The sequence below is a fragment of the Danio rerio genome, chromosome 23 (genome assembly GCF_052040795.2).
Source record: "Danio rerio strain M-AB ecotype USA chromosome 23, GRCz13ab, whole genome shotgun sequence".
In the NCBI taxonomy this organism is placed as follows: domain Eukaryota; kingdom Metazoa; phylum Chordata; class Actinopteri; order Cypriniformes; family Danionidae; genus Danio; species Danio rerio.
In genome coordinates, this window is record NC_141043.1 from 28,637,884 (window position 1) to 28,662,498 (window position 24,615).

Genomic DNA, 24,615 nt, shown 5'->3' on the forward strand with positions numbered 1-24,615 from the left:
GTTTATCTGACAGTTATATTGTACCTACCATATATACCATACCATAAACATATGCTCTTAAGATTAAATCTCATAAATCATTTCCACACACACACACACACACACACACACACACACACACACACACACACACACACACACACACACACACACACACACACAAACACAAACACACACACAAACACACACACAAACACACACACAAACACAAACACGCACACAAACACGCACACACACACGCACACAAAAAGTCTGAGGTACTTGCGGGTTTATCTATGTCTGGCTTCAGTTAATAACATTGCAAAACGAGACAGTCAAAATATTTCAGCTCTGCCTTGATAAAGTATCGCATCGCATGTGTCATGATGAGACAGATAAATTCCAGCACTTACATATATCAGGAGATTCATCAGAGCCGTCTGGACAGTCTTTCTCCCCATCACAGCGCCACCCTTTGGAGATGCAGGTTACTTGGTCTTTGCATACAAACTGTTTTGGACTGCATGTCTTCGGGGCTGAAAGAAAGAAATGATAAGAGTGACATAGATTTCTCAGACTAATCAATTAATATTCAGTCATTTCGAGGTTTATTTACCACATGGATTGGTAATGAATTGTAATAGTATGTAAAATGTCATATCACTAAAAAAGCTTGGATTAAAATTTAAATTCCAACAGATAATAAAAGAGAAAAGTGCAAAAAAAAAAACTCACCAATAAAATTATAATTAAATAATAATAGTAACAGTAATAATAATAATAATAATTATTATTATTATACCATTCATATGAAGAGTTCAAATGCTAATATCATCTGAGATTTTTTTTCTAAAATTACCATTTTTCTCAAGCTCCTATTTCTTGATCGAGTAATTTCCCTTTTATAGCAAAGAATAGGTCATTTTCATCACTTTTAATATAAAATAACTGGGCATGAAATAACAAACATAAGAGGCTAAGGAAAATACTCATTAGCTATGTTTCCATCTAAAGATTAAATTAAATAAGAGGGCAGTATGCCGACACGCATTGAACGCATAGTGGCGTTTGAAGGCATCAGACGCAGAGCATAGACACTCTTAACAGTTCTGGAGGTAATTAATAATATAATAACACTAATACTGCTGTTTTAGAATGACCAAATTAACATTTCAGATGTTTTACAATGTGCTCAGCTTGCTGGTTTGTCCATTCAAACACATTTTTAGCATCACATGATTTCTTATACAGGGTATATACAGGAATCCTATTCAATACCTTTTTAAGACTTTTTAAAGACCTTCTCTGAATATTTTAAGACCTCATCGCCACTTCAAGTTCTAATCAGTATCAAACCTTTAACTTAATAAACAGTTGTAATCAAATAAATCAATAGAGCACAACCATGCAACAGAACTCAGATAAGCTCGAAAGAAACAAAGCTTGAAAGAATAAATTATGCGGTTTCAGCGGCAGGTTTCAGCCAATGTTTAAACTCGTCTTTCTCCAACCAGGAGTGTGCAAACGTACATTTTCACATTTTCCCATCTGTTTCGTTCTGTGGTTTTGCTACATGTGGAGAGCGCCACAACCTTCCCCTGTTTGTCACAAATTATGTGACATTACCCAGACGAAGGGGCTTGGCTGGATGCACCCCGGTCCAAACAAGTCACGTGGATCAAGCATGCCGCTGTCAATTTTCGGAGAAAAATAAATATATTTATGCTTGTTTTGAGTCAAACACTTTGGATAACGCTTGAACAAAATTTAAGACCTTGTAAAAATGTGATTTAGGGTGCTTTCACACCTGTGAATCGATTCAGTTGTTCCGAAACAGAGATTAAAATTGTTACATTGTTGCTCTTTGCTCTTGGAGCGGTTCGCTTTCACACTGCAAAGTTTCTAATCGGACCAAAAGAGCTAAAACAAGTCACGTGCGAGTAAACTCTCCTTACATTGGTCAGAGTGTCAGGGTTTATTTTGCAGCGTCCCGCTCAGCTGTCAGGAGGTTGTGGTGGTGATTGACAGGGTGCGCGCGCGTGACGTGTCTGAGGAGAGACACGGTGGGGAGGGGTGAGAAGGGTGCGCGACGATGCCTATTTGAGGACTGGGAGAGAGACGCGAGATTACCGGGAGATCATCACTCGTTTGCGGGCATCCGGAGACTCGCGAAACTTATCATCACTCGTTTGCGGGCATCCGGAGACTCGCGAAACTTCCCGCCCTACTCATAATTCTCTCATCATGTAGCCGTAAGCCTATTACATATCCATAAAACACTGTAATATAACCGCGCTCGGATCGGATCGCTTTCTCACTGCAATCGAACCGCTCCAGGGTTCGTTTCAATCGAGCCGAGACCACCTCACTCAAGCGATCTCGGAGCGATTACTTTGGCACGGAACAGAGTGCGATTGCCCTGTTCACATATGCCAATCGAACCGCGCTAACTGGGCAAACAAGATACGTTTCGAAACAAAAGTGTAGGTGTGAAAGCACCCTAAGACTTTTTAATACTTTAATAACCGATTTATAAGCTTTTAATACTTTAAGACCCCGCCAACACCCTATTATAATAAAATCAAATGACCTGTTTATTGCACATAATGCAATTTGTTCAGAACAAGCATTTCATCTGAGTTTACCGCATCTTTCTTTATCGATTTTTCATCGTTTATCCTACTCTGTTGCGCACATGTTTTTTATGCGCATTTTCAAAATTTATGTGCATCTTGCCGTTTCCATTAACTGATTTTTTATGTGCATATCCAAATTGGATTGGAAACGTGGCTGATGTAGAAGAAAATTCCAGATGGCACTTAGAGATTTTTGCATACGAACTCTTCATATTTTCAAAGTGCTGAATCAAAGAAACTATTAGTGTTGCATGATATACTGGTAATAGAAAATATGGTATTTTTTTTAAAACCCGGACATTAAAAAAACAACATATTTAACAACTATCAATGTTTTAAACATGCTGTTATTAAGAAATGTTACAACAAAAAGTGAAAAAGTAGATGTTATTTCAAGCATAACTCATCCTTCTGAACCCTACTATGTATAACATTAGCAAAAAAATCAGTCGTCGTCCAGTCTCCTGTCTACATATCAGCCACTGAACAACCGACATTGGTCAACCACTAAATGCTTTAGCAATACTAAGTCATATTTTTGTTGAGGAGAACATCTAGATTTATGAAATGCGCAAATACCTCAATTATTTAGACACCTCGACTCTGACAGCACAAAACTTTTAGAAGAAAACCCTTGTGGATGCGGTCGCAAGCTTTGCTGAATCTATCATTCCTCATGCCAACGATAGCTGGTTTTCAACACAGCTGGGTCACACCAGGTTCACAAGAGCACTTTATATATTCTAAGAAAACTCATTTTGCTGTAATATTAACCCAGCATAGGTGCTTTTATGTTTGTTTATTTCCCATGTGTTGCCCACAAACAGTGGTTTTCTTTTGCCCTCTATAACCTGTGAGATGTTTTCTCTCGATGTGCGGACAGAGGTCTTTTCATTACCGGTGGCAGGCTACAGTAAGTGTCAGTTTCTGTGTAACCCCGGCAATCTGAAGAGTATTTTTGCTCAGTCAGTTTGATGAGATTGTTGAGGTAAACCGCAGAAGCGCCTCAGGACTCTGGGTAACGTGGTCCTGCCCCGCTGCTGACACTGGTCCGCTCAGCCAGAAGTCAGAGATCCTCTGCAAAACCTCTGCTGTAATTAAACCATTCTGAGTCTGTCTGTCCCTGCAGTAAAACACACATGCAGCTCCAATACCTCCTGTGGGTGCGGCTCAAGAACATATACAACTTACCACAGGCCTGTCCAAATACAAAACACTGGCTGCACTAACAAATGCAAAGATTTCATTCATTCATTCATACATACAATCTCCTTAGGCTTAGTCCCTTTATTCATCAGAGGTCACCACAGCAAACCTTCTAAGAGAATCGCCAACTTACCCAACATGTTTAACAGAGTGGATGCTCGTCCAGCTGCATTCACACAACACACAAACTATGGCATTCACACATCACACAAACTAAGGCCATTTTTAGTTTATTTCATTCATCTATAACGCATGTCTTTAGGGAAACCGGAGCACCCGAAGGAAACCCACGCGAACACGTGGAGAACATACAAATTTCACACCGAATTGTCAACTGACCAGCCACTTTCTTGCTATGAGGCAACAGTGCTAACCACTGAGCCAACGTGACGCACATGCAGACTATCATATGATTTTATAAAAGATGGATTTAAGCAAAATAGCAGCTATATAAAAGAATCAAACAGGAAAAAAGGGAATATTTGGTTTTTCTTAATGATTCTCTTATATTGAAGAGACGGTTTGCCCAAAGATGAAAATTTCCTTACCATTTACTTAAGTGGTTCTAAATTTATTCGTTTCTTTCTTCTCTTGAAAACACAACAAGATTTTCGGAAAAATGTTGAAAAAAGCAGCCATTGGCATCCATAGTACTAATACTATGAACAAAATTACTGCAGTAGTGTTATCAAATTCCAAATGTTCAAACTTGCCATTAAAAAAAAAATTCACCAAAATAGAAAAAACCCTTTACTTTCTGGCAAAATATTCAAGAATGCAAACAACTTTGTTTGATTAATCAAAGTCCCACAAGTGCCAATTTCACATCCATAATGGACTGATGTCACATTTATATTAACAATGCTTTTTCCCCATAAATGTTATAAAAAATATAAATACAAAAATTCATTCATTTTCTTGTCGGCTTAGTTCCTTTACTAATCCGGGGTTGCCACAGCGGAATGAACCGCCAACTTATCCAGCAGGTTTTTTACGCAGCGGATGCCCTTCCAGCCACAACCCATCTTTGGGAAACATCCACACACAGATTCACACCCACACTCATACACTACGGACAATTTTAGCCTACCTAATTCACCTGTACCGCATGTCTTTGGACTGAGGAAACCGGAGCACCCGGAGGAAACCCAAGAGAAGGCAGGGAGAACATGCAAACTCCACACAGAAACGCCAACTGAGCCGAGGTTCAAACCAGCGACCTTCTTGCTGTGAGGCGACAGCACTACCTACTGCACCACTGCCTAGCCTTAAATACAAAAATAAAATACTAAAATGTATATTATAGGGCAGAGATGGCCAAACTAGGGCCCCCAGGTCAAAGTTGGCCCTTTTTTATTCTTAAATTGTGTCTACCAAAGGGTAAATGAGTGGAAAGGGTTGGGGAATGTCTTGCTTGTTTAACTGTTGAGCTACAGAAAAAGCTAACTGAAACTAAATGTTTCAATTAAATGTGGTAAATAAATCAGATTTTTTTTTTTTATTATATACGGTCACTTAATGAAGAAGCAGAAGAAAACAGTGTGCAAATTAAGGCAAAGGCAATTTCAGCATGACTAGTGTATTCAGAATTGAACTACATTGTTTTATAAATGGATTTTTAAAATGGTTTTATTGTTGTAAGTTCATTATAATCATGTACATTTTCAAAAAAAAAAATTATGCATTAGTAAATACGATTATACAGTATTTTTTCTATTTATTTATAAATATTAGGAAATAAATTAGGAAATTCCACATGCAAACTTCAATGTTATACAGTTTGCTATATTTACTGCAGACCACAGCGCTCAATCAAGCTTGGATTATGGCCCTTCAAAAGAAAAAGTTAGGGCACCCATACTATAGACAGAAAACTCTTATCCTTTTGATTAGTATATTTTTGGGGGTGGTGCAGTTTAATTCACAGAATTTTTACAAAATATGACTAAACTTGCATACTTTTTTGGTCAAATCCATAGTGTGTGTTTATTTTTCTAAATTAATATATAAAACACAATTATACAGTTTGAGATTTCCCTGATCCATTAACTCTGTCGTTAGTTGTTTAAAAATATTAACAGACATTTCGATATAACATTAGCATATACATTCTCTGTGAATTTATGTTTCAAGTTTTTACTGCAAATTTCACATCACCGCTGGAATTGCTCAGAAGCGTTTTTTTCTAGCTCATTTGCAATCAAATAAAAAGAAAACTAAACCATGTTTGGAACAAGTAAGAGGATGAGTAAAATGGTGAACTATCGATTTAGTTAAAATATTAAATGTGTGTAATATAAAAAAAGTGTTTACTACAGATCTGAAAACCTTTTATATTTACTGCTATTCCTAACTTTTCCCCAAATGAATAATATAAATCTCATTATATTTGTTTGAAATTGAAATGGCATGTTATCATCAGGATTGAGAATACAAAGCAATTAACATTTTACATACAAATAACATTAACAACAAATAGCTTTAAATACCACTTCAAATTAAATGGAGTAGGTTCACAATACTCATATTGATTAGTTTTTTTTTTTTTAAACTCAAATGGTTTGTAGCAATCGGTCTCCTAAAACAATTTAAGTTGTCTTAGCTCAGTGGGATTTACAGCACTCCGTTGGTTTGAGTTCTCTTCATTTATTGGGTTTTACTGTGCTTAAATTGCTTTATTTACTCAAATGGATTAAGTTTACAGTACTCATTAGGATTAGTTTTTGAACTTAAATGGTTTGTTGCAATCAGTTTCCTCAAAGGGTTTAACTTTTTGGGTTTTGACAGTGGTCTATTAAGTTTTTTGGTTGCCATTTGTGTAGGACTGAAGAACAAATGAAGAAAAATCTAAGTGAGAAAAACAGCAACCTCTTTTGCAGGATTAATCATGATTAATTTAAGTTAACCCACTACAGTCAACCATCAGATTGAAAGATGATTCTCACAAAACCTTATTTCTTTTCATTCATGGTAACTTTGGGTATGTCCTTCCCAAAAATAAATAAATACATAAATGAAAAGCTAAACTTTCCAGAACTCACTGAATATAGTATGTGCACATTTCAATAGGGAACAGCTTTTAGAGTTTGTTTCCATCCTAGACAAATTGCAATAGAGAACAGCACAACATGGATTATAACAAAATACATGAAGGTACATGCTTCTGTAATTTGTGTTACTTTAACAGCTCTGACAGGGCTTTTTTAAACTTAGATAATACAGGCCCTCAAAATCCCACCATATAGAGGCATATTATGATTTATTGGGACATACTTCTCTATTGTAATTGATCAATACATTAGCAAAACCATAAAGTGACTGCAATGTGTCCACTATATGTGAAGTATCAGTTAAGTAGAGAAGAGCCCAGTGGTAAGCATCTGATTGTCAGTCTCTGCAGGGCTTCATCTCTCTGACATGTACCTCTCTCCACATTTGGCAGGAGGAGAGGTGTTTTGGGAAAAAGAGAACCAGGGGGAAAGCTGCAAAGGGGAGAGGATGTGACTGCAATCACAAGAGAGAAGGGAGTAGTGCGCAGCTTCAGGCACATTTCGGTACATTATCAAAATGCTGAGAAAGCTGAACCTTCCCCTCCATTCTATAACTGTCACTTCTCAAGCCATGTGTCTGTAGAAGGATGATCTCCTTCATGAGACCACCAAGAATAATAAAGATAAAGTGGATGAAATTATAAAGGGCATTTAGTTAACTAGTGAAACGAGGACTATCTTAAGCTTTATCTTTGCTTCCATATTTGCTTTGCTATCTTGTAAGAGTGTTTCTAATGTAAATAGAAATGTGTAATTAAATAAACTAAGAAAATTCTACATGAATTTAGACTCTATTGTCAAATGACTTTAGAATTTATGAATTTAGCATGTTGCTAAGCTAACATAGTGACACTTGTGTCTTTCCAAATTAAACATTAAATAATTTCACAAACCAGAAATTCTAATTGCATTTAACATGTACCAGATTTGTTAAATATATTTCTAAAATACCAAGTAACTGTCATAAATACAACCGCATTTACCATCAGGGAGTGTCATAATTGTATACATGGAAGAATTTTGGTTGTACAATCCATAATAAAGTAATCTAAGCAAAGTGCCTACAGGACTTCTCTCTAAATCCTATAAACACAATGCATGTCAACATCTAGGACATTTATCTCTTTCCAAACAAGCTCACAGAGCCAGGCTTTGTTCCAGTGCACCAGATGAGTTCTCAGAGATCAGGTCAGCAGCATTAGGAGGAGGATGGATACAAAGTGGAAAGTGCATAAAACTTTATAAGCCACAAACAGAGGCTGTAGGGTGGAGGAGGACTGTAAAAGAGATAGTTTCAAATATGCAGAACAGCTGGTGATGAGACCAGCAATTTCAGCATATGTACTTTCATCAGTGCCAAATATTTACAAGCGGTGTTACTGTTGTTAATGAAAAACATGTGCTGAGTTACCTTTACATTAAATTGTGAGTTAATTTGACCTGTACACAAAATTGAGTTCTTAAATACTTGTTATCCCATTGATAATTTCTTGAACTCTTCTGACATTCTGGGCATTGTGGAATGTGTGCAAAATAACACATTACATATAAAACACATTTTATTGTAAAAGTAACAGTTTAGCCCAATATTGCTGTTCTCTGTAAAAAGTGCAACTGATTTTTTGGTGAACTGTACTGAATCTCAACAAGGTCAAACTGACCTAATGTTCTTAACATAAACATTTTGGTAAGCTAATTGCTTTGGTAAATTGTTAAGGCATCGGCTAATAAAACAGATCCACCCCTGTTAAACGCTTATGATAGGTTCTCTTTCTTGAACACACTAAATGCGGTCAGGGTAAAAAAGGTATTATACACATTTTAAAAACATATTTGTATAAATACACCAACAAACCAGCCAACCCTTTATTATATATGCCAATTTCAGCCAATCTCACTTCTAATTATACAGAAAAGGCCATTTTTTAAATAGTACAAATTCAAAATAAATGTAGCCAAATATTCTAGATATTGAGATGTACTTGTCTATGTCTTGTATGGCTGGGCATAATGGCAAAAATGCATTCTCGATAATTATTTTCCACATTGAATGTTAACGATGTATATTTCAATATAAGTTGTAAATGCTTCCATATTTAAAAGAGTACTTTAACAATGACTGAAGCCACAAAAATTTGAGGGATCTATTAAATGGCATAAGATTTTCAGGCAATAATTTTTCGGTGGCCAAAAATTTGGTACATCTCTAATATTTTCACACTTTTAGATTCCCATTGTTGCACATTTCTGCTGTGTGATTGGCTCTTACTGTAGATCAATATAGAGTAAAAAAAAAAAAGTCCAGAGCTTTGCTAATCATTTGTTATTAAAATCAATTTTATCACGAGTCCATATAATATCATTTATCGGTCTAGCACTAATGTCTTGTCTATACTAGGGCTGTGCAATTAATCGAAAATCTGATTTCGATTTTGGCTTCGAACGATTATGAAAAAGCATTAATCGAGATAAACGATTGTTGCATCATATACCACCCCCTTTCCAGCTGTTCACGTTTGTTGCTCTTAAAAGCGCGAAAGATCGCATGCATATGTGTGTGTGTGGCAAGCACTCACAGCCAGAAGCATGCGGCCAGTCAGCATTCGGTCTCATTCCCACACTAAGACGAGCAGAGAAGCGCAGACATCTAAAGTCATCTTAACGTGATCGCTCTAATGGTCAAATAAGTGTCAAAACGCAATGTTTAGTGATTATTCATATTAACCCTCATTTGTATAATAAACAAACAAGTTGTGTACTAAAAGACACGTGAAAGAGAAACCATTAAAGAGACATGGTGATGTTCCTGTGCCGCCTGTTTTTATCATTTATCAAACAAAACGAGAAAATCCCTCTCTGCTCTTGACTTAAGGATTTTTGTAGCTAAAGTGTTTTTCTTACAGTGAAGATGCTAAAAGCACAGTTTGTTTCATATTTTTATTCTATTGTATTTATTTCTCTTTCCTTTGCAGGGTGGAAAATAATTGTATATATGCAGTTGAAGTCAGAATTATTAGCCCTCCTGAATATTAGCAACCTTTTTCCTCCCCAATTTCTGTTTAATGGAAAGAAGTTTTTTTTTTTTTTACTTATTTCTGAACATAATAGTTTTTATATCTTATTTCTAATTACTGATTTCTTTTATCTTTGCTATGATGAAAGTAAATAATATTTGACTAGATATTTTTCAAAATACAAGTCTTCAGATTAAAGTGCAATTCAAAGGCTTAATTAGAGCAATTAGGCAAGTCATTGTATAACAGTAGTTTCTTCTGCAGACAATCAAAAAATATATCTCTTAAGGGGGCTAATAATATTGACCTTAAAATGGGTATCAAAATATTTAAACCTGCTTTTATTCTAGCTAAAATAAAACAAATAAGCCTATAAGAAAGATATTGTAGGAAATACTGTTAAAATTCCTTGCTCTGTTAAACATCATTTGGGAAATATTTATTTTTAAAAAAATTCTCTGAAGCCCTAATAATTTTGACTTCAACTGATAATCGTTTTAAATAATCGTGATTACAATTATGACCAAAATAATCGTGATTATGATTTTTCCCAAAATCGAGCAGCCCTAGTCTATACCACTGTTACTGACTTAGCATTCCTAAGCTCTTTATCTCTTAACCAGACTACTGCCTTCTCAACTCTCTCAGGCCACCAATTGTACATTAAAAGCAACAATAAAAAAACATTCAGCATCTAAATTTAACGCATGATCACATAGAAGCAGCAGCATAGAGAGCCTGCAACTCTAATTGGAGGTTTTGGGGATGATGAGGGAAACCAAATACACAAGCAACATTTCCCACAGCGCTTGCCTTCATTCACAGTGCACAAATATTTCAGACAGAGATGCGGATTGTTAATTCAGAGCCTTTTTTTTCCAAATGCACAGCCAAACAACTGACAAGTTTTTGAAGGTGCAAATCAAGGGGGACTGTTAATCATTTCAAAGCGTCTGAGTCTATGGTGGTGAAAGAAGAAGGCCTTTATTTGTCCCTCTGGGCCTGCACCCAACTGCAAAACATCAGGAGCATCACAAAAAGGTGCACCAGCCAGGACTCCCAACATCTCACTGCAGTCTTTCTAAATACCACAGACCCATTATAACAAATGCGGTTTCCACACAAGGTGGCCAATGCTGAGGAAACTTCCGTCTCATTCACTTGCGCATTGTTTTGGCTGTGTAAAAAAGGGACTGTTTTACATCTAGCCATCAGGTTCAAAACATTGGTCTTTTCTCTGAAATCTGGCTGAGGATTTACAAGTTTTTCCTCTGATGTTAATTTTCTAGGACAAATCTTGGTTGCAGAATGAGGCCAGTTTCTAATTAGGTGAAATTCCAAAAGACATGAGCCTAAAACCAATCATTCATATATTGATGTCATTAAATGTTCAATAATACTAACAGTCATTTTTCATAACACGTAAAAATATGTCATGTTAAGAGACTGGAGAGATAGAAAAAAAATGTATAAGAGGAAAAAGTCATCAACTGGCAGCATGTTGCTAGTTTAGGGTTGTAAAAAGGATTTCAGCCTGTTTTATCCCAAAACAACACTGACATTTAAGCACACTCCACTTCAAAGACTTAAAGAGAAATTCATATCATTGTTTATCTCTTGTTGTGTCCATATAGGCTTGCTCCTAGTTAAGAGATAATGTGATATCGAAAACAAACAAATCTTGCCTTGATAAATGACAAATTTGGTCCAGTTACTTATATGGCTGGAATATGGGAGCACCTTCACTTGTTTGCTGGAAAGCATTATCAGATTGTGAAAAAGAGACTTGCCTACAATTTCAGGAAGATCAGAAAAAAAGGGCCTTTGCTCATTGTGGTTTGTTTGGAAACCTCAAGCTGACTTTCTTGTGCCAAATCTGAGACCATAAACAACAGCAGCAATTACAGTGCATTTCTGCCATGAAAAGCCAACAAGTGTGTAATGATTTTTAAAAAATGTGTGAAAAAAAGTGCAGATTAATTTAAAAACAAATTAATTGACTATATAACAATCAACCTTTATTTACATAAAATCACTTGGGGATTAATATAAAATAGTACATATGTTCAAAATCTGAGATACTGAAATTATTAGTCCAAATAGATATTTAATACAATCTTAATCTCAAGACAATTCGTAACTGTTTTACTTTATGGCAAATTGCTGGCCAATTATGAATTATTAAAATCTCATTCTACTCTGCTCACACCCAAGTGACTGATTTTCAAAGACATGCATTTAAAAATAGTATTTTTTTAAGAATGAAAACATACAAGTTTATAACATTTAACAGCTCTTTGATTTTACTTTAATTTTCATAAATATTGCACCTTTTTTTGACATGCAATCTTTATTCTTGCAAATAGACTTTTACAGCAACCCACACGTTATAAACAATCTTATCTAGCCCCGACAAAACAATGCCCTAATAGTCAAAGGTGTCCAATGGTCAGAGGGGACCAATTTCACTGCATGCAACAGTGTATTTGACAAATAAAGACTTTTTTTCCACCATCATCATCATCATAAAACTAATAATATCTTAATTTTTTTTTATAAAAATAAAATAAAAAGGGTTGAATAATAACTATACCTTCGCTCAAGGCTTTTAAATCATTTTAAAAAATGCAATAAACTTAATTAAAAAAATTTAAAATAAATATTGCATTTTTCAAAAAACTAATTTTGCAGCTTTTATATATATTTTAATCAATAAAACGTATAACACCAGACCGCAATAATTGTATTAAATTTGTGTTAAAAATACTTAGATATACAAAACAAACGAATACATTAATTTCATTTATTTTCTTTTGAGATTAATCCCTTTATTAATCAGGGGTCACCACAACTGAATGAACCGCCAACTTATCCAGCACATGTTTTTACGCAACCAATGCCCTTCCAGACGCAACCCAACACTAGGACAACCATACACTCTGGCATTTACACACACAAACTACAGCCAATTTACCTTATTTAATTCACCAACAGCACATATCTTTGGACTGTGGGGAAAACCGGAGCACCTAGAGGAAACCCATGCGAATACAGGGAGAACATGCAAACTCCACACAGAAATGCTAGCTGACCCAGCCGAGGCTCAAACCAGCGACCTGCTAGCTATGAAGCAATCCTGCTACCCACTGCGCCACCGCACCGTGATGCCCTAAAACAAATAAATTGTAAATTAAGAACATATGCTTAGTCTTGTTTTTTAATTATGCAACCAAAAAAAGTAGGTCGCATAATCTAAAAACCTGCCTAGAAACTCAGACTTTGCTGAAAGTTATAATCAACTCAAATTTTGCTCTCCCGTTTGGCAGACAAAGCGAGGTGCACACCTTCACAGGCAGTCTACACTGTAAAAAATTGTGTTGAGACATCATTAAGGAATTAATTTAACTTGCAAATTTAAGTGGATTGAACATAAAACAATTAAGTTGTCCCCCAAAAAACTCAAGAAATGTGTTGTTTTAGCTTATTTTAAATAAGCAGTTTAAACAAAAAGCAAACATCTTTTTATTGTACTTACTCATGCACAATTATAGGTTATATTACAAAAACATTGTATTTTTAGGATAATGACTTCAAAACATTTGACAACATATTCAAAGCTTATAGTTCAAAAATCTCCATAGTAGCTTTGAATGTAAATTTGAATTGATAAAAAAAAGTCTATTCTGCAGTCTTATATAAATAGTCAGAATTACCAATATGGCCATTCTATTAGGTATGGACTTCTACACATTCCTAGTCAGAAGTTTGCTAATCTAAAATCTGGAAGAAAGACAACACTGAGTTGTGGGTGGCGAGTGATATAAAGGGCAGGAAACTACAGTAGACACAGACAGGAAAAGGCAGAAGGACCTTCTGGGCTCGTCTCATCTGGAGTTCCCTATTCTCAACAGCTGCTGTAACCTTTCTATGTGGTGGCAGCAGTGAGGCCAGCTGTGAGAAGGGTGACCCACTTTCAGCCCCTCGGTCTCAGCTTCCCCCCATACAGCGCACCGCCCCTCCAAATCAGATCCAGGCCTCGGCCACACATTCCAGCACCTTTTAATTGATTTCATCTGTACACTCGTCCTCAGTGAGGATATGGGCTTGTAAAAGACGGGTTCTTGGGTTTAACTTGGGTCTTTGGAGCCCACAATGGAATTTTGGAACAGAAAGTTGAGATTTTTTCGTTCTAAATGACAAGTACATAAGGGTTGTTTTTATTACAGTGCAGAAAATTTCTAGAGGTTTCTCCAAAGACTGCTATATATCTCTTTAAACTCTTGTGTTTTCTACATTCTCAGGGAAATTCCAGAAGGTCCTGTTTGTAATTAGAAGTTGTAGCCTAAAATACAGAGAAAACATGCAAAGAGTGAGAGGGGGGGAAATGACAAAGACCAAAAGAAAAGGAGAGATCAGAAGCAAGGCTGGTTCTCATCAAGCTTTCACTGCTCTCCTCCCTTTAGGAATGTCCGCCTGCCTCACAGACCTACAGGTGACAGTGGAAGCTAAACACAGAGTGTAAATCACACCATCCGAGCCCAATTTCAGAGTAAAATTAAGCTCAGAAACTTTGTAGAGGAACAATTTGTCGTCTTAATTCAACAATTAAACAAATTAACTGTAGACTTTCTGCAAACAACTGTAAACCTGCCAGCTCATTTACAAGACAATGTCAATTTTGAGACTGAAAACACACAAATTTGTTTCAAAGAAAATTTTTTTTAAACAAAGCCGTGTCGCGTCTAACAAACATTCTCAACAATATTGTAGTACTGGTTGTTTTTTTTTGATCTGGTATTTTCTAACGCTTCATCATCAAAGTCTGTATTCACTTCGCATAACAACATACGACAAATTACACACAGACATAAGCGCCTTCCACACTTCCAAAAAATTAGCACTTGTAACAACAAAAAAAGTTACTCCAGTGTGAAAAAAGGTAAAGCCCGCTATGAAGGGATATGGGTTAACCCGATGGTGAAGGGAAAAGCAATTAGGTTATATTCTGTGTTCAGAGAGCTCGATTTCTCTGCCCAGTGCCAAACTCAGCCCAGTGACCTGTTTAAGAAACATCACACTGAGCAGGTTGAGGGCCAACCTCTTTTGAAATAGAGAAAATAACCTTGAAAAACACACTAGTGTCCATAAAAACTCAAGCATGTGAGCCCACACAACAGCACAATGAGGGGGAGCTCAGTGAATACTGGGAGACCCAGCCTAATTTAGTGAGGAAACGTAACTATTCGTGTGATTTTTAAAAGGAGGCACGGCACAAAACCCCAGCCCTAAACCCAACCATCATTGTGAAATGAGCAAATCATTATAAATTGTATAAATTCATATGAATTATCCACTAAATCAAAATGTTACAAATTGCCATGGAATAGCGTTGAGACCATGTACTGGATTGCAGCTCAAACATAATGTGGCCAGATCTTCTGAACAGTTATTCCGAATGTTTTTGAACTCAAACAACTCATAAAATGTCTATGAAGTAGAACGATACTTATTACAATATTTCTTCAAAGCAGATTGTGAATATATTGTAATCAGCCACAATCATAAATAATTTCAGTAATATCACACATATACATTTATTGCATATCTAGGGATCCACCGAAATGAAAATTCTTGACCGAAACCAAAAATTCTAAATGCTTTTCGCAGAAAACCAAAACAATTCAACAGAATGACCACATTTGTGACCCTGGACCACCGCAGCCATACATTGTGTGGGTCAAAATGATTGATTTTTCAAAGCAGCATTTGAATTTTAAAGTAAAGAAAATCATTCTCCATGAAGACACTGTCATTTTTTTACAAAAGTATATCAAACTCAATCTTCGATTTGGTAATATGCATTGCTAAACATTTCATTTAGACAGCTTTGTCCAAAATATTTAGACATTTTTAACTGATTGCAGATGTTCAGATTTAGTTTTATCTTGACCAAATATTGTCCTATTGTTGCCTTTGCGCAGTGCTTTCTGTGTCCGCAGTGCCTGCAGCTGATGAAAATGCAAAGAATGTGACGTCTAGGGATCCAAAGGTTCTTTGTAAAACTGTATTGTCCCATTGTTCTTCCATGGTTCACTGCGCCCGATGATCTGTGGTTCAGAATATGCATTATAATTGACTGAGAAGACCAGTCCATTCACCCATTAATATGTAAATCTGTTGTTGACATCACGTTTCCTCACGTGTCAGTGTGTGTGTGTGTGTGTGTGTGTGTGTGTGTGTGTGTGTGTGTGTGTGTGTGTGTGTTTAGTTTCTGTTTCAGCAGGGCAAGTGAAGGAGATACTGCGCAAATGCGCAGGTGAGACCAAATGACAGCGCATTGCTGTCAGTGTTTCAACAGACACTCAATATAAATTCAGACAAACAAAAGCACATAATGAATTCCATTTTTTGTTGTTGTTGCAAAGACAGCCTAGATCAGTGGGCACAAACAGGCGGATCGAGGTCCATGTCCTGACCCAGAAGTATCCCATACTGACGCAGACACAAAGCAGGTCTGTTACTTCAGTCCCGCTCCTGCTCGGTGTTCTTCCGCACCCGATCACTCCTGATATTTACCTGCTGATCCCGCTGAGAGCTGAGCGCTCTCTTTGCTTAAATTTCATTCACTACGATGGTGCTGATAAGTGAAACGAAGCTCTCTGGAATCACACTTTTATGTATGATTTTGTTATGTTGTTGCCTTGGTAATGCAAGCATATTGTAAACAGAAGATATTAACACTTTTAAAGTGCTCAATTATCGAGATTTGTTGACAATTATTATCTGGATAAGTGGTTGAGACTGTCAAGTCGAGATGCAAAATAGAAAAAGGGGAAATTGAAGCCTGTTCTCTTTATTTTCGAGCAACTTATTAGAACAGTTTTCTAAATGCCCTACTTTTATTTACTTAATGAGAGAACATGCAAATCTACAGTCATATGTGTGAAGCGGTTGTATTGTCAGGTGTTTGCTGCTACCCAATAAACATGTTTATTGTTGTTTGAGTTGTTCTGTAGGCAGTTTTTTAAGCATAGCACAAAGTGTATCATACCAAAACAGTGACCCTAAAACCCTGATGCATACCGAACCATGAATAGATTGAACCGTTGCACCCCTATTAACATCAACCACATTGTAGTTAGGTTTCAAGTCAATTAAATATAAAAGTCAAAGTAATTATATTGTAATGTTCAGTGGAAATGAGATTATTGCCCAATCATTCTGCTCATATTCTGTTTTTAATAGAAAAGAAACTTATTGAAATATAAATGCAAGGTCACTGAAATATAAGTGAAGGACCTCTTTTGCTTGGAGTATGTATAATATCTTAAGGGCAATGGACTGCTATTTATAACCTCTTTAATTTAAACAAGCACACAAAGCAAACTTTGTGCACCTTTCCAAAGTTAAAGGTAAAGATCATGCATATCCATCGCTATCCTACATTACCAACCCTGGTCTACCCAGTGCCATTTGAGGGTACATTTAGAAAACTATATTATTCAGTTTTTTTACTCCTTTGTACTCACAAATAATCCATTCATAAAAGGTCTCTCACTGTTCCTCATTGTGTTGGTCAACTGATTTCCTTTTATTATAACACGTAATTACTATTTACCTAGACTTCCTTTCAGTTAATATACATTATCCTTCATTTATGCCTATTCACTAAACACACAAAAGTCACAAAGAGCTTCTAGCCATAATACATTTATATGTAACACTCAGAGCTACAAACAGGGTTTACAGAGATTGGAGGAGCTGCCCAAGCATGTTCCCACATGTAAGCCACCCATAGAACTATTATAGGGCGGCTATGATGTTCACGCAACACCTGTTTCTTTCCTAATACCGGTCTTTTCATATAAACAACACAATGGCTGATTACAAGTCAGCCCGAGCACAATAAAGGCCCGAGTCACTTTCATGACCATCAAATGCATTGCTGTAAAACTGCCATTCACCTCCAGAATGAGTAACTGCACTGATTTCTTCACAGCTCTGGGTGTGATACAGACCAGCTTTTAGCACCAAAGATTTGGATAGAAATGGCTTTGAGAAGTTTCTGTGATGTCCAAATGCAAGAGAAATAATTTTAAACAATTGACAGAAGTCTTAGTGGGTTGAGTTCATCTGGGTTATTACGGAAAGAATACAGGAGAATTGAGTACTAAAAGAAAAGGTCACCCGAAAATAGGCTTGGGCGGTAATATGGTATACCATGGTATCTAAAAACAGCAACAATATCATTTTAAAACAGTTATACAAACAAAACGCTTATTTAAGAGACACAGATTACATAGGGAAAAAAATTATTTAATGCCTAAAAGCACTAATTTTGAGCACCAATGGAACTGGTCTCGAAAAAGAACACAACTTCTGCAGTACTACAGGTTTTAACCGAACAAGAAGGGATAGGCGGAAAATATTGAGGCGACAATTTGCAAATTGTGCAACAAAAAGGTGACCGCGAGAGATGGAAATACCTTGAACACAAGGTTGCATATACGAAACTACTATGCACTAACTGCTGCGAGGAAGGACCCGAGTTTGATGGACCCAACAGCATCTAGGTCCACCACCAATAGGCAACCGATGATAATGACAACAAAGTACAAAACAACAAAGTACAAAAGAGACGGTCTACATTGGAAAACCTGTGCTGACGCAATGACAAAATACTTGGCAAAGAAAATGGTCTCTTTCCACACACTGTAAAAAAAAAAAGTCCCTTAAGGACATGGTAAATTTTAATTGATTTGTCTGCACGTCTCTGTTCTGGGGTGCGTTTCCCAAACAACGACATAACTCGTGGCTGAACTATCATAGTATAATGCATCGCTTAACAAAAAACGATGTAGTGATGAGTGTTTCACCAAAACCCGTAGTTTCTCTGTCGCAGATCCATCGTTTGAACCACGTTAGTTATAACATAAAAACGCCCATAATGATGCTTTAAACGGGTTGGTGGATCTACTTCTTCAGAGAAAAACCTCATTATTTCTTTGTACAAATTATATCATTTTACACGCACATGCATTTAAATAAAATCCAATATTAGTTTTGGTAAAAACATGCACTCGCTTTCCATATTAATTGAAATATATGTAAACAGCACATATATCCATCGTTTGAACCACGTTAGTTATAACATAAAAACGCCCATAATGATGCTCTAAATGAGGAGGAGTAACTACTTCAATAAGAGAAAAAAAAACATAATTTTATGTGCAAATTATACTGTTTTACACGATCACACATTTTTTTTTTAAATCCAATATTAGTTTTAGTAACAACATGCATTAATTGAAATATATATAAACGGCACATATAGGACCTATTTATGTTTCCTTTACAAATATTACTGAGAATAGGCCAATTTTATATAAAACCAGAGCTAACATGTATTCTAATCTCACATATAAATCATAAAAATCGTTAATGGTTGTAGGACTAATTTACAGTAGGCTATTTATTAAGAAATGAAAAAAAAAAATCTACTGAATATCATTATTATTATTCATATTATTATTAAGAAGGATATTGTTTATATATTTTATAATTTTTGTTTTTTAAAGTCCACTTTTACAACTGACACATTAAAACCACAGCAGACATGTTCTAACCAACAGGCCCATTTCATATACAGTACAGATACTTAAGCAATAACCTACTACAAATTAAAAGCATTAATGTATACAATGTTTTTTGTTTTCAAAAGCTTTGGAGACATAACATAAATTCTGCTTTTAAATAATAGGTCACCTATAGCTTGCACCATGAGGCGGTGTTCAAAATGGCATCAATGTTTTATTAAGTGCACTGCGAGAGGAGCACAATTGTAAACATGACGATCACTAAAACTGAACTGTAAAAACACTTGGAAAGCAAATTACACCTAAGACTTTAATGTTTTTTTTTTTAATCATTCTAATTTTAAATGTTAGAATGTTCTAAATGAATAGGGCATAGGTGGGATAACTGGGAATAGAACACAACCAAGAACTACGTTTCTAACTACAGCTCCAGAGGTGCAGTTGCAATGGTAGAAGTTTGCGATGCAGTTTGCGAATGTTCGTTGGAACGACGGATTTGAAAAATGCCAAATCAACAAACTATGTTTGTAACAAAACAACTTGCAAACTTAGTTGGCTAACGATGGTTTTCAGAAACACACCCCAGGATGTTTATGTTAATTCAATTCAGTTTGACTATTATATTCGCTGTTTTGTTGCTCATAAAAGTTATTAACATTGGTGTGCATGTTACTTTGTCATTGTTTCCGTATTTAGTTTCTGAATGGATTAGGCACAAGTCAACAGTTTGGTGACGCTGTCTGAGCCTTGCGTCATAATTTTTTTATTATTCACGGTAATACCGTATACCAAGGTAAAATAGGGAGGAGGTTTGATGATATCAAAATTGCCTACCTTAAAATACAATTCCTGTCAATAAATTTATATTTATTCATTTAGCTGAATCTTTTATCGAAAGCCACTTGCAAAGAAGCCATAGAAAGCCAAATCATTTACTAAACTCCTACACATATATAAACATTTATCATTTTAGTTCACAGAGCACTTTTTAAAGGTTTTATTAGTAGTTTGCCTTTGTTTTTCCTATTTATCTTCTCCTAGTTACCTACTAGTTCTGTCATTTCTTTTTACTTTCAAAAGAGTATGTCCTAGCAGTTGACAGAAGAACTTGCTAACCACACGCTGATGTTAGCTGTCAGTGTCACTTCAACAGCAGCACCTTCTTCTGTTTTGCTACATGCAGTCTCTTCCTCTGGGGTGCAGCAGTGGTACAAATTAACACCCAAGCCCAAAACACCAATTACAACACACTCAACTCGCTACCATCAACAATGTCCTTTCATCCATAGCTTCCAACCACTCGCACAAGGAGCGTACTAGTCAGTTATGCAAATCTGAGTTTATCCTTCAGTCACAGAGGAGTCTACAGTGTTTCCCGGGCAGAGGGAAGGTCAAAAGACGGAGATTAGAGCCTCCACAGGCCCTGGGTGGTGAGATTCCAGCTGAGCAATCTAATGCTATTATATTGGGCTTTTCTGATTTCAAGAGTCAATTCTTATATGGCGACAAAGAATTATTCCGATTTTTCTGTCAACGGCGTGAATAATCAACAAAAGAACAAATAGGGGTATAATAAAGGATGCGGACAACATCTGAAACAAACAAAAAGTTGACAAAAAATACTGACACTTGCAACGCTATTAAATACTTAAAATTGAAGTTTTTTTTACCTTATTAGGTCTGTAGAATTACTGCAAACTCAATTAGTGTTGGAATTACATAATAAAGATTATATTTATCCCTTTTCATTAGCATTGTAAATTCTGAATTATTTAAATCAGTTTATGGTCTGAATATTTTAGAAAAAAACTAAGTAAACAAAGTCAGATTTGTCTGCCTATTCTATTTGTCTTCTATTCTTTTATCATTTTATTTTGGAGCATATATTTGCAAATAAATGCAAGTAACCTTTTTTGAGCCACACTGGAAAGAACTGATACGAACATTGAACTAACCTTTAAATTATACCAAACTATTATATATATTTTTATTCTGCTGAACACAAAAAAAAGATGTTTAAAATTGTTTAAAAACAATAGCTATTGACATGCATATCAGGGGAAAATATGGCTACCATATTTTATTATTACTTAATGTATATTTCTGTTCAACAAAAGAAAGAGGTTCAAATATATTTGGAACAAGTGGAGGATGAGTGAGAGAACGATGACATTATTTTCCATTTCTGGGTGACTCTCTCTCTCTAATACAATTCAGTCACACTAGTCTTTATTTTTCTCCAAATTTCTGTTTAACGGAGAGATTTTTTTCAACCAATTTCTAATCATAATAGTTTTATTGACTCATTTCTAATAACTTATTTAGTTTATGTTTGCCATGATGACAGTAAATAATATTTCTATACAGCTTAAAGTGACATTTAAAGCGACAGGCTTAACTAGGTTAATTAGGTTAACTAGGCAGGTTAGGGTAATTAGGCAAGTTTTTGTATATGGATGGTTTGTTCTGTAGACTATTGAAATAAATATAGCTTAAAGGGGCTAATAATTTTGTCCTTAAAATGTTTTTTTTATTAAAAATTGCTTTTATTCTATCCAAAATAAAACAAATAAGACTTTTTCTAGAAGAAAAAAATATTATCAGATATACTGTGAAAATCTCCTTGCTCTGTTAAAGATAATTTGGGAAACATTTAATATTAATATAATAAAACAAATTCAAAGGGGGCTAATAATTCTGACTTCAACTGTATCTGTATATATCAACAATATCCTATCAGCCATTAAATGCAAATGCTAATAACAAATGCTCACTGGAATTATGCGCACACCAATAAATTTAGGAGAACTGAGAAATATGTAGCAGGGGCTACGTTTTCGTGCAGTTGTGGTTTTCACAAATCCATTGTTGTGTACATTTTTGACAATCTCAAATATGTTACTTGGGGCACGTTTTCTCATGAATCCACCAGAGGCTTCTGTGTACATTTCTGCATATTTTAATGTTCTCCTCGCGCATGTCTGTGAGAGAAAGCGGTCGGCTTGTCATTCAAGAACCCTCTTCTGTAAACCCAACCGATAGTGTTTTCGAAGGCAAACTAGAAGAAACAAATCCATCATAGCCGTCACACAGCTTTTTAGAGTTTCGTTTTACCTGGTTTCTGGAACCGTTCTTCACCGGACTCAAACCTTGCTCCACTCCCCATCCCAGGTCTGACACCATTTGTGGTGAGCTATCGAGAAAATCTGTCAGGACCAGAAATGTCCAGGATTTCTACACCTCCATAGAATTTGTTTTACACACAAAATTCACCCATATGTACCCACAAACACAAATTTCTCGGTTCTCAAAAATGTATCCCAGGGCACATTTTCCCAATGAACCGGTGTTGGATAAATGCAATTTTTAATGTTATCCTTTTAGGTCCGATGACAAACATATCTTCAAGCAGCTAAATTAGGTAGTATCTCTGTATTATATGTTTTATTTCATTGGCATTTTGATTTTGGTTAATGTTCAGTGAGTTGGTTTCTTCATATTTTTGTGTATTTTTGTCAGACAAAAACAAACAAACCAATATCTGTTGGTCATAAAAAAGAATAGTTGATTAATAAAGTTCATAAAGATCAGTTCAAACTTTTCTAAAGTTAAACTTTTAAATAAAATCTGTTGTTCACAGTTTGCACTTTGTTTTTCAGAAATCATGCAAAAAATACGTATATTGACAAAAATATTGGATATCAGCCTCCAAATCTATAGGGTTATTGGTCAAAAATTCAATGTTGTTTTACGTAATTAATAAAGTAATTAGTGAAGTAATTTGTCTAGGTTGATCAAATGTCTTTTTCAAGTTTTTAGAAAAACAGATGCATAATCAAGCATTTCATGATAACACGACCATCACCTCAAATGGTTTTGAGGAAACCAGTAGGGTAAAATGTTTTCTTTCAGTTTTTTAACATGGAGTATTCCTTTAAGTAAGTGGTCACATCAGCATTTACACAAAATAAAAGTTTACATAAAAGACTCTGCCTTTGCGAAGCTCTTCAACGAACAACAACAACTAAAGAAATCCCAGCCTGAATGAGACTGTTAGAGAGAGGCTTACAACGTAACTCTATTCATTCATCAAATGATGTGGGAGAAACCAATGGCTGAATGAACCCTGAATGTATGAACACATGTATTAATGTATGAATGTGGGAGGATTCATGGACTTATTCAGATTAGAAAAGGATTGAAGAAACCTCCGGAGTATCTGAACCACAAAGACAGATGTGGACATCAGATGCTGCATTGATCATGCAGAACACACAAAGACTGGTTGGCTACAACCAGTGTCAATGCTGTGAACAATGTACAGAAGAAACTAGATGAAGATTACAAAGGGAATTAATTAAAATTATTTCAAAACTGATTAACGTTAAGCAACAATGTATACAGTCTTTGTTAAATACAAAAATGCCCATTTACCCCCTTAAATGTCACAACACTTCAGATTTGAAAGATACAACATATGCAATGTGACGTTTAGTCTTTCAAGTTCAAGTTTAGACCAAAACATTATGTACTGAAACAAACTGCCACCTACTAATCAAGGGGTTAAGTATAACTTGATGTACAATTTATTGCTCTGTATTGTTTGTGTTCTTTGTATTACTTTGAAAAAAACACAGTTAAGATATACCGATTTGTATGAGTTTTATTTGTTTGGTATTCTCCCTGTAATCTACTAGATGGCTGGAGTCGCTTGATGTATAAAGGCAATTGGTTTGCATAGATTTATAATGAGCAAATGAGTTAAAGCACATACTATTAGATAGAATTTTTAAAGGTACCTTTCAAAAGTCAATATGGCTAAAGAGCATATTCACCAAGAGGTGACACTCTGTTGTTGTTTAGGAAACAGCCCCTAGTTGCCGCTAGTGTCATTTTGGAATGAAAATTCCAATAGAACAACAGCATGTTATAAGTCTGTAAAAAAACTATTAAAAGTGCTGATGATAGTCATAGTAAGTGTTGTATAGCCATCTTTCAAGTTGTATCTCAGCTTTGATGCACTTTTTTAATAAATAAACAAATAAATAAAAAACAAAGCAGCTGCTTGCCAACGCGACAGCAATAAGATCCAGTGGACGGCCTATCGATTTCACTCCAAAATGGCAGAATCGCA

The 24,615-nt window shown here is 35.6% G+C and overlaps 1 protein-coding gene across 2 annotated transcripts in view; it reads right to left on the bottom strand.

Annotated features, from left to right (window-relative positions):
* The window catches only part of lrp1ab (low density lipoprotein receptor-related protein 1Ab), a 223,510-nt gene that overhangs the window by 188,823 nt on the left and 10,072 nt on the right, over positions 1 to 24,615 (bottom strand). For both annotated transcript variants that reach the window (XM_087307138.1, XM_087307137.1), the window contains exon 2: positions 393 to 515. In XM_087307138.1, the coding sequence (XP_087163264.1) occupies positions 393 to 515 (123 nt within the window). The remainder of the gene's footprint in view (positions 1 to 392; positions 516 to 24,615) is intronic.